Source organism: Emydura macquarii, unplaced genomic scaffold (genome assembly GCF_026122565.2).
Source record: "Emydura macquarii macquarii isolate MOO-44397 ecotype Brisbane River unplaced genomic scaffold, CSIRO-AGI_Emac_v2 contig_2636, whole genome shotgun sequence".
NCBI classification, from domain to species: Eukaryota; Metazoa; Chordata; order Testudines; family Chelidae; genus Emydura; species Emydura macquarii.
The window spans coordinates 23,141,892-23,158,133 of record NW_027132773.1 but is presented as its reverse complement, the minus strand read 5'-3'; the positions used below and the strand labels follow the sequence as shown (position 1 = coordinate 23,158,133).

The 16,242-nt window shown below is 37.8% G+C and overlaps 1 protein-coding gene across 3 annotated transcripts in view; it reads left to right on the top strand.

The window, feature by feature from the left end:
- CADPS2 (calcium dependent secretion activator 2) overlaps positions 1 to 16,242 on the top strand; it is a 501,284-nt gene that overhangs the window by 392,878 nt on the left and 92,164 nt on the right. For all 3 annotated transcript variants that reach the window (XM_067564292.1, XM_067564291.1, XM_067564293.1), the window contains exons 17-18: positions 8,056 to 8,159; positions 12,135 to 12,291. In XM_067564292.1, coding sequence (XP_067420393.1) covers positions 8,056 to 8,159; positions 12,135 to 12,291 — 261 coding nt within the window. The remainder of the gene's footprint in view (positions 1 to 8,055; positions 8,160 to 12,134; positions 12,292 to 16,242) is intronic.

The window sequence follows — 16,242 nt, the reverse complement described above, 5'->3', positions numbered from 1 at the left end:
AGGGTCCTAGTTTCCTCCCTGCCTGCAAAGTACCCAGTTCTCCCTCCTTGAGCTCCTACTGCTACTGACAGCTACTGACCCTGCTCTGCTCTGCAGCTCTTCTTATATGGGCCTGCCTGGCCCTGATTGGCTGCTCCTCTCAGCCTTCTCCTATTGGTTCCTTTCTGCACAGCCTTCCTAGAAATCTATTAAACCTATTAAATTGAACCAATCTGACAATGAATGTGAAGAGAAGAAATGTTTCACTTGCTTATATACCAAAGCTAGAAATCTGGGTAGCAAGCAAGAAAAATTGGAAATTCTTATTAATGAGAAGAAACTTAATATTAATTGACATTACTTAAACCTAGTGGGACAATTTGCATGATTGGAATATTAAAAACACTGGTTATAACCCGTTCAGGAAGGATAGAGCCAGGTGGGAGAAGGTGGAACTCTACATTGAAAACAGCATTACCTGTTTTAGAGTTATGGATAACTCAGAACTACAGGATCTTGACTGCATATGGATCGTTGTGCTAATAAAGCCCAGTAGGGAGTACTGTTACAGACCACCAAATCAAATGAGAGAATAGGATGAATTACCTGTGAAGAAAGAAAATTTGTTTTGTTATTGGGGATTTCAGTTTGGGAGATGCAATGCTGGAGATCTCATGCAACCAGCAGTAAAACATCATTAGAGTTCCTGAAAATTATAGGTAATTTTCTAATACAAGAGGTATTGCGCTCAACACAAGTTAATTCTATTTTGGACCTCATTGTGATGAATAAAGCAGAATTAATCACTGGACCAGTGATTGTGAACTGGTTCATGGGCAAACAGAGGAAAGTGCCAACCAGTAATATATATACTTGGTCCTTCAAAAGGACACTATCAGGGTTGTGGTGCGGTGACCTGGCCTAGGTGTTAGCGTTGGGCATGGGCCGAGGATCCGGGGACAAGGAATCAGTTACCAGGAATCAGGCTGGAAAGCCAGGCGATCAGAGTCAAGTGACAAATTGGAGGCTGAAACCAAGAGACAGGTGTCGGAGGTAGGAAGATTCAGGTGATGGTACTAGAAGACAAGAACCAGGAGGCAGCTTCTAAGACTCATGCCAGGTCAGGATCAGAAGGCAGGAACAGGTAAACATCAATAAAGATGTCCATGACAGGGTGGAGCCCAGTCGTTTTGACAACTTCCTGTTTCCTCTTCTGGCTGAAAGAGGGGCTGTGACCCCATGAGGATTCTTGGAGCTCTCCCAGTCAGAGTGTAGGGGTGAGGCTTGTGTCCCAGCTGGGCTTCATGGGCAATGGTCCAGCTCCCGTCTGTGAGCTGCTAGGTGGAGAATTGGAGTGTGATGACTCCCAGGACCCCCACAGATTCAGATTCAAGTCCTGTGGAGCCTGACAGACACAAAGATAGGCAATATGGTAAATAATGATGCAGACTGGGTAGTCATACAGAGTGATCTGAATCGCTTGGTAGGGTGGGCCCATTCAAACAAAATGTGTTTTAATATAGCCAAACAAACCTGCCGACGGGGCGTGGGGAAGGGAACTATTGCCCAGGGGGCCGGCAATTTAAAAGGGCCCGGGCCTCTTCTGCCATTGGCCCCACCTATACTCCATCCCTGCTCCATGCCAGGGCCCACCCCACCACTCACTGCTAGCCGTGTCGCTCCTTCTCCCTGCTCAGCCTTCCCGCCGTCGCTCACTGCTTGCATCCCGCTTCTCCTCCCCACTTGCCCCTCCCGCTGCTGCTCATCATGTCCCTCCCTTCCTCCCCCCCTCACCTCCCCCCAGTTGTCACTTGTCACCTGGGGGGAGGGGGAGTATGGAAGAGAGAAGGGGGACTAAGTGGCAGGGGAGGGGTGCGGTGGCGAGCATGCCCAGCTGAGGGAAGGGGCCTTAGGGTAAGGCGGAGCGGGGGTGGACTGTGGGTGGTGCCATGGGCAGAAGAGGTGGGGCACGACAGGACTCGAATTGCTGTCTGTGGGCCTGCAGCCAAATGCAATGTTATACAGCTCAGAACAAAGAATGCAGGCCAAACATCTAAAATGGGAAATGGTATCCTGGAAAACAGTGACTTTGTAAAGTATTTAGTCGTGCAATAGTGGACAAACAACTCAACCTGAGCTCCCAGGGCTAGGCTTGAATATATAAATGGGGGAATAGTGAGTAGGAGTAGGGAGGTGATTTTACCTCTGTTTTCAACATTGGTGAGACCAATACTAGAATCCTGTGTCCAGTTCTGGTGTCCACATTTTTTAAAGGATGTTGAAGAATTGGAGAGGATGCAAAATAGAGCCACAAAAATGATTTGAAGGCTGGAGAAAATGCCTTTCAGTGAGAGACTTCAATAACTCAAACTACTTAGCTTATCAAAAAGAAGTTTTAGTAGTGACTTGTGTACAGTGGAAAAATACCTTCACAGGGAGAAAATACCAGGTTCTAAAAGGCTCTTTAATTTAGCAGAGAAAGACATAACAAGTACTGAAGCTAGACCAATTCAAATTAGACATTAGGCACAATTTTTTAACAGTGAGCATAATTAACCACTAAGATACATGGCTAAGGGAAATGGTGGGTTCTCCATATCTTGATGTCTTCAAATCAAGATTCAATGCCTTTCCAAAAGATACGCTTTAACCAAATACATTTAGTTGGATGTAAGTAAGCTCTTTGGCTCTATACAAGGATAATTGGGTGAAATTTAAAAGCCTGGGATATACAGGAAGTCAGAGTAAATGATCTGATGGTCCCTTTTGGCCTTAAACTCTCTGAATCTATGAAGTAGTCATCTTTTCATTTCAAAATCTTGAGATTAGTCAGTTTACTTAGTTCAGTGAGCAATGCCGGATTGTTTTATTGCTACCATACGTGACTCACTGATGATAGATACTTGAGATGTCATCCGTTACTTCCAAAGCCTTTCTTGCATTTTTCTTTGGTAAGGAAGTGAAGTTGAAAACAGATGATTGATGGCTTTTGCTGTTTGTTTACTGAAAGATGTCAACAGGTATACTTACTGACTTGCAGTAGCTTGTTTCCTGCAGTGTGTTGTTAATCTGAGCAGTGTAAATGTATCTTAACAAACACCTTTGCCATTTGAAAGCAGAAGGAACATTATGAAAAATTGACAGAACAGATTTCCATTCCTTTTGTGGTGATTTTTGTGTGGTTAATTTGCAATGGTTATAAATATTCACATACAAAGAACAGAATACTTTTTTCCAATATTCCTGAGTTCCTGAGGTGCGTGGGAGCTTCCAAATAACAGCTGATTTTTTTATATGGGCCCTATTTGTGCAATGAAATTGCACAATTTGCCTGGGGAAAACAAAAACTTAAAATGTGGCTTGTTGATTTTCTAATGTACTAACTAAAGACAAGTAACCCTTTATTTATACACTCAGCAAATGAAATAGATTCCTCAGAAAGACACACATCCCGTCAATCTGGGAAGAGGAGAGTTCGGTATGGGGACAGAAGAGTGGTTTGTCTGGCAACAGTTACAAAGGGGGAAGGTGCCTTCTTTAGATGAACCAAAGCAGAATGTTATGGTAATAGTATTTAGCATAGAGTTTTACATGTTCAAAGTGCTTTTATAAATGTTAATTACCCCAATAGTACTCTTAAGAGGGAAGAATGGGAATATTATTATTCCTATTTTATAGATGGGGGAACAGAGATAAATTAAGTGACTTGTCCAAGGGTAACTCAGCAAGTCTTGTAGCAGAGCTTGGACTGAACTCAGGTCTCTCAACTACCAGTACCATGTTCTAATCCCTTAAAATAGGGGGAAAGGAGGATTTTTTTAAAGCAGTTCTATCAAAAATTTTATAAAGCATTTTTTTAAAAGTCAGTTTACGTATTTTTAGAGAATATGAACAATACAAAATGCCTATGGAAGTTTTAACATCCTTATGGCAGTGGATGGCTCATGGTGTGCTTGTGAAGAGGGAGGAAATATGATTAAATATGACAAAAAAGAATCTTTCTTGTTCATTTAGAAGAATTCTCTTAGAATGCAGTTTTCACATAAGTTTAAAATATGTATTTAAACATTGGTGGAGAAAGAGTGCAGAAGTAGTTTTGTTTTAAATTAACTTTGTTTTGTTTACCACTGAAGCATATGGGTCTATTAAATGCAGACTGAATTTGTAACAAAACTTTAAAAGTTTATATTGAAATCAAATGTGCCAATGCTATTTTGTATTAAACTCAATGGCTTGTTTTCAGTCCTCCTTTTTTAATATTATTAACCCTACCGGTAATGCTTGACTGTATGTTCCAGCTGCTAGAGAAAGTTTTTTTGAGAGTTCCTGTTAGGGACAAGTGTCAGAGATCAAGTCTAGCGCCCCCTCTTGCTCACTCATTACTCTGCTATGAGGAATATTCCAGCCTCTGGATCCCCAGAAGTTTTAAGCTTCTGGACTCTAAATAGTCCATGCACTGTCCCAGTGTTGGAGTCCCTAAGCACACTCGCAGAGTACAAATGCTGTCTGACTCTCCCTCCTGAGAGCTGTGACCTCAAGGTCTCCTGCCCAGCTGGAACCGGTGCTGACTCTAATTCCCCTTGTAACTTAAACACGCACTCTCCCACCGAAGGTATGAGACTTCTGGGTTACAGTTTAACTCCCTCAGGGGGCACGTGGTAGTTGTAGCACATAACACATAGAGACGCTTTGTCCAGAATTCGACAATGTGATTGCGGCTCTTTACTGAATCACATGAGAAAAACACAGTTCTATATAAAAATAATAAACTCTACACATAATTCTCAGCCTCAGTTTCCTCACCATTCCAAGGCATTCTCTAGGATACCATCAGGATCCTCTGGGGCCTTTCAGGTCCTTCTGCTGCAGAGCACACCTTGGGTTCTGAAACACAGAGCCCTCTCCACAGCTAAACTTTTCTCACTTTGGGTGGTCCGTGCTCTTCCTTCCTCCTGGCCACATTTCCTGTGCATCTCTCCATGAATTTTCCCCTGACCCTAGCAGCAACATCTTGGTGTCTTTGCTTAGAAACTTTCTACTCTGCATCATTTTCCCCCCTCTCCTCAGCGACCAGGTTTGAACTTCTATGGGCACATCCCCATCAAACCTGCAGATGTCATGAGATTAGTATAGATAGATCTTGGGGCGTTCACTGAGACTAAGCAAAGGCAAGGGGGTCCTAATTGGATCTGCTCATCTTGTGACATTAAAAGGAAACTTGGTGGGAGGCAATCTACTCTCTCAACAAGAGAAAGTTGGGTGGAGCTAACTGTCTCCACCAACTGCATGTGACTCCGATTACAGTGCTATCTTTGGGGCCCATGCAATTCCTACAAGGTAACTTTTTGGCCTCATTAACTCTGCAAAATGGCATTGGGTAATTGGTCCATCTGTTGAACCAGGTAGGGTTACCTTACAAACAGCTAGGTTAGTGACAAAGAAATTCAGGGACAATCATGTTTAGAGTGTGACCTACTATTGTTTCACATAGGGAGGAGAGGAGAATTCTATTTTAAAAGACTTTTGAGTGGATGGAGCCCTCTATCTGTTCAATCAGGAATGGAAGAGTTTGTTTGATGGTTGTAGATGCCTCTATTTATCATTAACCATTGCCTAGTATTTCTATTTTCCTTTATGCAATTTCAATTTTCTTCACTGGTCAACAGTATTAAGTTATTCATGTTTCACCCTACTGTGCACAGTTGATATGTGCAGTGTGGGTCTCTGATTCACAGATCTTTGCTTCGGTGTCATGGGTCCTTTGAGTTTTAAGGAGCACTTCTTGGTGCAGTGTCTGTTCCAGTGGGTAGTCCTCGCCAAGAATCAGGATGATAGTAATAGACATGGGGAGGCTTCATAAATTCATAGATATTAAGGCCAGAAGGGATCATTGTGATCACCTAATCTGATCTCCTGCATGACTCAGGCCATAGGACTTCCTGCACCATGAATATCATATGTAGTCAGGAAGCCTGGTAGCCTAGTAATTATTAGCCCTACAGGTAACTCTTGGCTGTCTGTTTGGATGGTGAGCATACTCCTGAGAAGGCCCATTTTTAATGAGGTCAAGGTCCTGATTGGGTGTACTTGTCTGGGTCTTATTTCAGGTTATCCGTCACTGTGCCCCAATAGGATGTAGGTCATGTGGACAGGCCTCAGTGCTGGAATTCCAGCAGACATCTGCAGTGGGGAATGTGGTGTGTTGAAACAGGATTTAATCAGTAGTTGTTGCAAAATGTATTTTCTTGTTCTGTAAGTTGCTCATGGATAGTACATCTTTCTACAGTCAACTTTAAATACATAGTTACTGCACATTGCAGTATATTCATGGAAAATTGGGCCAAAATTTTATCTTGTATCAAGATAGTGTATTTCAGTCTTCCACTTTGTTCATTGTTAACAGGTTGAAATTGGAGAAGAAGCACGATAAATTAACAGTTAATGTTGCCTAAGTATTTCCATTCTAATGGGTCTTTTTCCATTGTTTTTAACTTGATCAGATTTTAACCTTTGAGGCAAAAAAATGTCAGCCCTTTTTAAGTTTGAGGAAAGTAAGGATAAATATCACTTTTCCATTGTTAAAATGGTCGTACAGAGGTCTAGGACCCTTGTGTTTTGGGGTAGAAACATGAAGTTTGACAGGGGCATATGCCTTTGACAATGAAGGGTTGTTGGTTGGTTGTTTTTTTGTTTTTTTGTGTTTTTTTTTAGCTATCAATCTACCGTTGTTCCATAGCAATGTACATACATAAATAAGAAAGAAACTTAGGTAGCATTTTCTGTCTGAGAAGATATGTATGGAACCTCATTCATATGATGTCTGAACATGTGTATGGAATGAGGCAGGGCTCTAAAAGGCTTGTGAAGTTCTCATCTTCTGTTACCTCCTTCTGAAAACCCACCTGCTCTGTGAGCCATATAATGCATTATTTTACATTTGAAATGTATTGTACTGCATTGTTTCCATCCCACACCTTTAGGCTGTTAGCTCCCAAGGGCAAGGACTTTAACTGAGGAAGCTCACCTATCTCACAGCAATGAATACAGTTAATAATAATTAATGCCTTATTCCTGGTGGAGATATTGATATAGTCTGGTCAGTATATTTATTCTTATGTTAACTTCCCCCCCCCCCTCAAATTAATTGTTAATTGTTTCTGCCTACCTAGATTTAGTCTGATGGATATTATATTTGAAGCTAAACTGAGTTTAATTGCACCTTTAAGAGGTTTAGTAATGTCTATTCCATCTTTATGTTCTTTGCTGTTTGTTTGTTTTTTTTTTTTAATTCTATCCACAAAGTGATTGATCCTAGTTTCATTTGGGTTTTTTTCATTTATTCTTGTTTTCTTTCATTTGTAGTATTTATCGGGTACCTTGCAATCCTGTTATAACACCTTTATTTCATAGTGCTGGTTTTCACTGCAGTGCTAAGAAAAACCTTCTGCTTCAAAGAATGTTATTGAGGGATGGAAGTGGGGATAGAGGAATCAGTTAATTACATGATGTCATTGGTTTTTGTAGTTTTCCAATTTTTAGATCAACTAAAATTTAGGCTCTTATTCAGATAAAACATGCCTGGAATTTAAACAGCAGCACAAAGCATGAATCTTGCTAATGCCAGTAATGACTCATCTGGTCAGAATGGCATTATATTGATAATACAATAAGAAAAAAAAGTCTCTTGTGTCTGCTGTCTTTGTATTTCTGACCTTGGAGAGAATTAGAATTTTCTTGTTGCGGAAGTTGAGCGTCTAATGTGTTGATGCACCTCTTAGTTCTGTTGTATCAAATCAGAAAATGTTCGTAGTGGCCAGTGATTTCTTTATGGATGAAATATTTTCTGTAATCCAGTGGAGTGGATACATACAGTTGCATTCATTTGCTATAAAAGAATACCCCTAAAATGTTGAATTGCTGGTGTATCAGAAAATTATTTCAGTGCACTATTCCACCTCCCTGCCAGTACCATTCCCTGCTGTAAAATAGTTTATTTTTCTGTATTCCTAGCTAAAATAATTTTGACTTATATATTTTTAATTATATATGTGTGTGTGTGTGTGTGTGTGTGTACAGAGACCTTGAATCAAGCAACTCCTGCTAGAAAGCTGGAAGAGGTTCTTCACCTTGCAGAGCTCTGCATCGAAGTATTGCAGCAGAATGAAGAGCATCATGCAGAGGTGAGGCTATCTGCATTCACTATAGCATAATGGGTCATATCTATGTTGTTTCTCCATGATGTGAAGGAATTCTGTCAAGAAACATTCTAACTTTTGTTTCTGACATACATTTAAGGCAGTTCACATTTACAGAGGAAATGAGTATTTTGAAGCTTATGAGAAGTGAAGTGAAATAAAACTCTTCCTGAGTTCCCTTGAATGAGCTCCAGATTTGGAAATTTCAGATTAAAAAGCATAACATTAATAAGAGGTGATTAAATGGTATGGAAAACATTCAGCCTTATAGAGTTGTCCCTTCCAACTTCTTACCCCTACAAGGAAATATAACTTTAAAGACTAGGTTTCATTGTGCCTTATACCAATCACTTTAACTTTAAAAAAAATGACTAATAAAATAAATATTCACATTGGCATCATGGTTGTTTTCTGGGATTGATTCAACAACTGTCTATTTAACTTGTCTTTTTTAAAATGTCATTTTAAAATAGAAGATTTAAAATCAATCAGTTTAATATTTCTTATCCTCTCAAGGCTTTTTGTGCCTTGATTCAGAAACTACAATAGACTCTGCAAGCATTATAACATCTTTGGTCTCCTAGTATTACAAAAAAGAACAAATAGACCAAATACATATACATTTTATTATTAACATTGATATGATAATCTAATTGTCACAGATACAGCTTCTAGGATGTTCTTAAAAAAATCCTAGTATAATTTTCAGAAAAAGCATACGAAGAGGTAAACCAAGATGTTAATTTGTGCGTGCGCACGCATGTGCTTGTGTGCATGTGTGTGCGCACGTGTGTGTGTGTGTATAGTTATAAATATGATCATTCAAAACATCTGCTTTTCGCTCACACTGTGGAGTCTAGTTTTTAGCTTACATCTGTCATGTGTGAACTTGTTATGGATATTTTATTTTATACTGAAGAAACAGCTGCTTCAATAATTTGAAATTAATTCCCAAGTGACTTTATTCTACACTAGTATTACCACTGTGTTACACTGTAAATGAGTACTTAATAAAATGTATATGTTTTTCTTTGTCTTTTGAGGATGTGTAAGAATATTAGACTTTAAAAAACAAAGGAATCTGATGAAATACCTATATATACTAAATGTTACTGTTTAAGAATTGCATTCCTTAGTAATTAAATGTAATCATAAATAATGCCTTAAAATTAATTTTGCAAAAAGGTATATTCTATTCTTTTATCTACCCAAATGAAAATCAGTCCAGCAGGAATAATTAACCTCAATCAAGTTCAAAACCAAAACTACTATTTTAGCATCATTTCTTCCTCTTTTGTTTCCAAAAATAAATGTGCATTTCTTAATGAAAGTTATAAAATAAACAGAAGTGCAATATTAAAAGGTAGATGAAACAAAGAATACAAAAATTGTAAATATGCCATCATCTGCATTCAAAATATAAATATATCACATTGAGCTCCGGTCATAACATTAAAGAAATTCTCACTGTGATGGTGCAGTGAATGAAATGGATTAGTAGCTTCTAAAATAGTGACATCAAACTCCTTGTTTTAATAGCATAACTTTTTTTTTTCTTTTCCACAACACTTTCAAATTTACGGATTCCCACAGGGACGGGAGGTATGTGGTTCCTCACAAACAAGGCATTGTTTTTCACCATTTGTAGCATGGAGCTGTTACTGTGTCTTGAACGTGTGTCATAAATTGTTCTGATCATTTCTGATTTTGTTTTGCCACATTTGTCTCTCTTTCTAGAGTCTAAGAACTTCAGTCTTTCTTTAATCAGGTCAGATGTTTTTGTTCTTTTAGGATGTATGTAACCAATCACCGATTGCATTCAGCTTGTTTTCATGTTGTTCATTTCGATGGAACAATATTTTAGCCTTGGTATATGTTTTCCCATTCTTCTCACTTGCTCCTAGACCCTTTTGGATAATTCTTGAGAGGGTCAAGAGAATTTGTCTGGTTCGTAGAGTCATTTGCAAAGGGGTTTAAAATGGAAATAGAATGAGCTGGTTTTTTATTTTTAATTTTCTTTTTTATTGTATTTTATTTTTATTTATTTATTTATTTATTTTCTTTTTGCTATATGTTCTGAAAAGACTTTGGTTTGTCTGTCTCAGAAGGACTCCTGCCAATGCCTGTGCACTTTCAAAAAACAAACAAACCAATCTTTATTCTGTTTGTTTTTATTGTGGTAGGTTATTTTCTTGGGCTGGGAGGTTGTTTCCTTAATGAGCTCGCAATTAAGCTCTATTTGTCAATCAAAGACTTCTTCCCATTACAGGAAAAGGAATCTACTTCAAATTTTTGCCAAAAATTTCACAACAGGTTCTGTACTGTTCACTTTATTACCAGTCAGTATCCTTAAGGCCTGATATTGCAGTGTGCTGAGTACCTGCATTCCTGTTAACTTCACTAGGAGCAGCAGGTGCTCACCACCTTTCAGGGAGCACTCAATACCTCTCAGAAACCTCTCTCCAAGTTATCTTCTCTCCCTTTATGTTGCAATCATTTGTTTCATAAAAAAAACAAAACAAAACACCATGTTAGGCTGTCATCAGGAAGTCCAGGATACAAGTAAACATTTATGACCACATTTTCAAAAGTGGAATCTAACTTTGGACTCTTCAGTTCTGGGTACCCAATTTTAGAACCCTATGGCCTGATTTTCAGAAGTGCTTGAACATTGATTTCAGTTGCAGTTGTGGATGCTCAGAACCTCTGATGATCAGGCCTAGGTGTCCCATGTTAACACTCCATTCAAAAATGGAGGTGCTCAGAATTCGAGATCACTTTTGAAAATAAGGGCCTTGCTATAGCTCTTTTTATTCAAGGTGACTGTACGTTTCTCAGCATCAGATGTTTGCAGTGACATTGAACAAAACAGTTGCAGCAGTGTTAGCTTGATATTCTTATGAACTTTAAAACCTGCTTTTTCACAGGCTCAGAATATTACCCTGCCTCCATCTTTACCACCAGTATCTCCATCTACTATATTTCTCACTCTGATATAACATCAAGCTACAATTCCTGTCATTCTTTTCCTTCTCCGCCAAGCACTGATGTAAACGCAGGAAGAAGATGCATGATATGAATGTGGTGGAGTACATAATTTGCCTGAACACAGCAACTTTTGAATGAATTTCCTCCCCAACCTCCATTCTTCTGAGCTAAGACCACCTAATGCACTAAGCTTACAATCAAGAAAGCAGTATTCTTCAAAACACTGTTAAATTAGTGGAAGTAGATTTTATAAACTAGAGATTATTGAATCTCCAGCTATCCACTCATAACACTTATTAAAGGAAAAGAGGATTTATTCATAGTAAATGGCCTATCTCTTTAGGACAAAATAGGGATAAAAAAAAAAGATTTTGCATCTATCAAAAATGCAGATTTCAGAGAATATTATTAGCTATTAGTTAAAGTTTAAAATAAATGTCTTTTGATAAATGAATGAGGACAAAATGCTTTTAAATATGTATTTGTTTAGAGAACATCTGACAATAAATTAGGCTGGTTTCTTATAGCTTTAAAACTGAGTGAAACCAGAATTAGAGTATACTGTAATTTTCCAAAGATTGCCTTTAGATTTTCCATTCTTTTCTTTCGCTCTCTCCCGGTTGGCAAAAACAGTTACATTCAATGGAATGATATTCAATTTTTAAAAAGCTTATAGACAGTCTATCTGCTATTTTTTCCCCTCTGGTGGTAGTGATTTTGGGTTTAATACTAATGCTGCCTTTCCAACAAAATAATTTCTGGTTGGATTTTTCCCCTCATTGATAAATGAGGTATATTTTTAATACATAGCTGTATAAAAATTCATTTACATTTATCACACATGAACTGTACATCACCCATATATGATAAAAGATGTAAAATGACAGTCCAATATATTTTATCATAGCTACCATATAGTAGCTATTGGTTTTGTGACTTGTGTTTACTAATTTTATGTTTGTTACATTATAGGCCTTTGCTTGGTGGCCAGATTTATTGGCTGAACATGCAGAGAAATTTTGGTCTCTCTTTTCTGTTGATATGGATTCAGCTTTGGAGGCACAATCTCAAGATTCCTGGGATAGTTTCCCACTTTTCCAACTGCTAAATAACTTCCTAAGAAATGACAGTAAGATCTTAAGGTTTTTCCTTTGTCTTTACATATGATTTTTTTCTTTCAGTCTCCACACATACCAGAAATTTTGTTGTAAATATTACAATTTACAGAACAGAACAAAAGTAACAGTGCCCTCTTTGCTTTAAATATTTCTCTGCTGAGTTCCTCTGAAATTAAGCTATTGCTCTGTCACTCTTTGTCCCACTAGATTCTTTACTGTATACCATAATTGAACAATATAGTATCTCAGAAATTGCTCACCTCTAAAGCAGCACTATAAACACAGCATAGCACATGTTAATACTATTTTTAATTCTAATGCATTATATTTAAATAGGTCTGTATCTGTAATTGTACTCTCATACTAAGTTTTCATTCCCATCACTGCTTTAACATCATTGACCATATTTATAAATGTACTGTATACTTAGCATGAATTGGAGTTAGGCAGGTACATCAAACTGAAAGAGATTTTTAATTTAAACAATTTGTATTTGCTCCAAATTTAAGATATATTGGTTATGAAACACAGTGCTCTTGCTTTTATTTGTCTTGGGTTCTCTGGTTCTGCTTTTATAATAGTTAAATAGTCTAATGTGTCTAATGTGCAGACATTACATTTGATTATTCTCTTTTCTGGGTGATTTTACATGTGGAAATATACAGAAAATATCAATTAATTAAACTTGAGAAAATGAAGTAAGTTAAATTAAAAAGTATAAGTTGTACTTTATTTTATATGCAGATTATTTTTTAAATATTTTAAGGCAACATTCAGAAAATAATAGATGTGCTGTTTTTGCTGTTTATTACTCTTAGTAGTAGAAAGATAAAATGCTTTGTTTTTCCTTAATGATTTAAAGAAGGCAAAATGCTATTTTTATTCTATGCCTCAGTTTATTCTAAGGTTCAAAATGTTTGCTTGTATTTAAAAGATTCATATACACAACAAACTAATGTTTTAAATTATTTGTATGCTGTTTTCTCTATCAAGCATATGAAAACCAGTATCAGAATGTCCTTTATGTATTGAAGCTGTTTGATTTAGGGAATTGGAAATGGGATACTGGGATTTCCATTCTGAGATCAGAGGTGCTGCAACAACCCACATTGCTTATAACAGAGTATTGTTACCATCAACTACTGAGTATGAGTGAAATAAGTAGGTGATCTCAATGCTACAGTAGAGGTGTCCATATCACAAAAAAAATTATTGCAGTTGGCACTAGTACCCTTGATGGCAGACTCCTCAGGATTCAAAGGGCTGATTAGACATTGAGTCTGAGCTTCCTTCTTATCCTAAAAGCCAGTCATTCTAGTTAGAGTTGAGGACTATTGGTACTGTGATGTAGGAACCTATATTGACTGTTCAGTATATGTTCTGTAGATAAGTAGAGGACTTTAGCGTCCAGTGTTGTCAGTCTCTTTTCATGAGCACTTATCTGTGTTTTCATTTATTGGCAGTTAGCAATACACTAAATGCCACACTCCTGTTGTAAAACCATCTTTTTTACATGGGTTCCTTAGTGAGAGATGTGTTTATTTTGTTACTATTTTCTTTATTTTTGGTTGTGTTTTTGTGGAAGGTGCTGGAATGTGCTTCCTTTGAAGTCCTCTAGGATGGGTGCAGGACAGACATCAGCAACAAAGGCTTCCTATCTCTGCCATGCAAATGTGCTTCAACCTTGATTTTGAAGGAACACTTGTAGTGGTGTAAGAGTAGTTTCTTCCTTGTGCCCATTCCATCCTTGGTATGTGTGTGTGTTGTGACTGCTAACAATCATAGTGCTGGATTTTGTGATATATAATTTTTTGTTAGGATAGGTTTATTTGAATTTTATCCAGCCAGTGGTATCTATAAACTTGGTATTGAGTGCCATTAGGGCCATAGTTATGTTTCCAGAACCCCTGGAAATGAAACTTATTGCAGGATAATATTCTTGGCCTTCAGGCAGGGTTTGTGACACCAGAGTTACAACTAACCCTCTTATTCCACAAAGTGGGCACCTTGCCTGCTGATTTCCAGAATAACACAGCCAATACAAACAAACTCTAGCTCCACAGTTACATAAGAAAAGACTGTTAGAAGGCAACTGCTTGCTTTTTCTTCTCTGAAGAGATTAAATGGATAATTACTTTAAATGATTACTAAGGAAACAGTCTCAAGAAAGACTTATTAAAACTGGAGGAAAATTTGTTTTCATAATGAATTAATTATCAGCAGGGATGTAAAATGTAACTGAAGGAACAAGTAGCAGCTACTGCATGAAGTAAATGACACACCTGTATACAATTTTTCACAATTCCCCTAATGGCAAAAGATATAGGAAGGAACCATTTCTGACAAGTGAAAGCCATCTGGAAAACTATATCATTTTTTTTTCAGTACTGTTGAAAAGCAGCTCTTGGAACTAGTCACCTTTTCATCGATGGATATGCTAGCAAGTGGCAAAAGACCATTCTTCCAGGAACAGATTCCCAAGTGTGACATACTATGGTGGTTATTCTTTAATTAACAGCCCTTTCACATCGCTAGTACATTAAAGCGATCAGAAAGAACACCCCATGCTTCTAAAATCAATGTCACGGGGTCTCCCTAAATTAATAATAAATGTTCTGGCTTTCGACTATGTGAAAACCTATTCCTGAAGACTTTCACCTTCCTAAAGATAGGCTCATAAAAATCTAAAAAAGGAAAAACTGGAATGTGGTCTCATGAGGATAAAAAGGCTAGTGTTAATAATTAACAAGGAAAGTGAAGTGGAGTCAAATTAGCCATAATAGAGCCCAGAGTGACTAGCAAAGTCACCTCTCATTATCGAAAAACTCATTAGGAAATGAAGAGGTAGAAATCCCACTGGGCTATTCTCTCTCTGAGGCTATATCAGATATTATTTTTCAGATTTCTTTCAAATGAAGAGCTGTTAGGTCACCATATTGCATATTAGGTTAATCTTCAACCTTTGAAATTTGGAGGGCTGACACCTGCGTGTTATTCTATCTCAAGAACCTTAAATGAGCTCTAAATCTGAGATGCAGGAATCAGTTTTCATATAAATCAGACATGTGTGAACTGCCAACAGTACAGAAATAATCTAACTAACAATTATAGCCTTTAAGCAGATCTTCATGCAAGATTATTTTTTATAAACATGGCACTAAAATATAGTGCCAGAAAGACTGCAGGATAATGAATGTATAGTCTTTATAAATATACTGTGTCTCACCCTACGAACTTGATAAATCTTTTGAGTTTCTTCTGTAGAACACAAAGTGCTACACAAATTCAAGCAAAATGCATCAAAGCACAGCTGCCATTAATTTAGCAGAAAGCAGAAAAGAGAAAAAATCCTTATGTTATAGTTCTGCACAGAGTAAAAGAAAAGCAAATTAGGTTTTTTCTTATTGTCTTGCTTGTTGATAAGAACAGGTAGCAGATAATATTTTTGGTCTATACTTGGTATGGACATACAGAGTTCAATCCTAAACTGCATCCAGTAAGCATTACATACTGCTGAGGACTGGATATGCAAAGAAGCTGTTTATGAGCCCCAGTCCCAGGGCCAAATCTGCAGGAGCACCTGTATAATTTAGAGCAGCCACAGGTTGGCTTTAAACTACTTCAGCTGGTTATGGCCCCAGGATTCTGGTACATTAGCAAAGGCTAATCAGAGCACAATGATTCTCCAGTATGCCCCCTCCTTGTAGGCCCCTAAGCCATGGGGAGAAAGGGTTGGCCTGTTATTCAAGCTGTATGCCATACAGAGATTCTTCCTCTTCTGGGGAGCCAGCTTTCCTGGCTCTTTCCACTGCCAAAGTGCAACGCCCAGGATCTGACCCATAGTCTTACTGCTGTTGTTTTGAGAGCCTTCTTTGCAGTTCTTGTTTTCTATCTGGAATCGTCTTTCAGCACCTGTCCATCTAATTTCAGATCTCAGCCAAAAGCCTATATTTTTGTCCCTA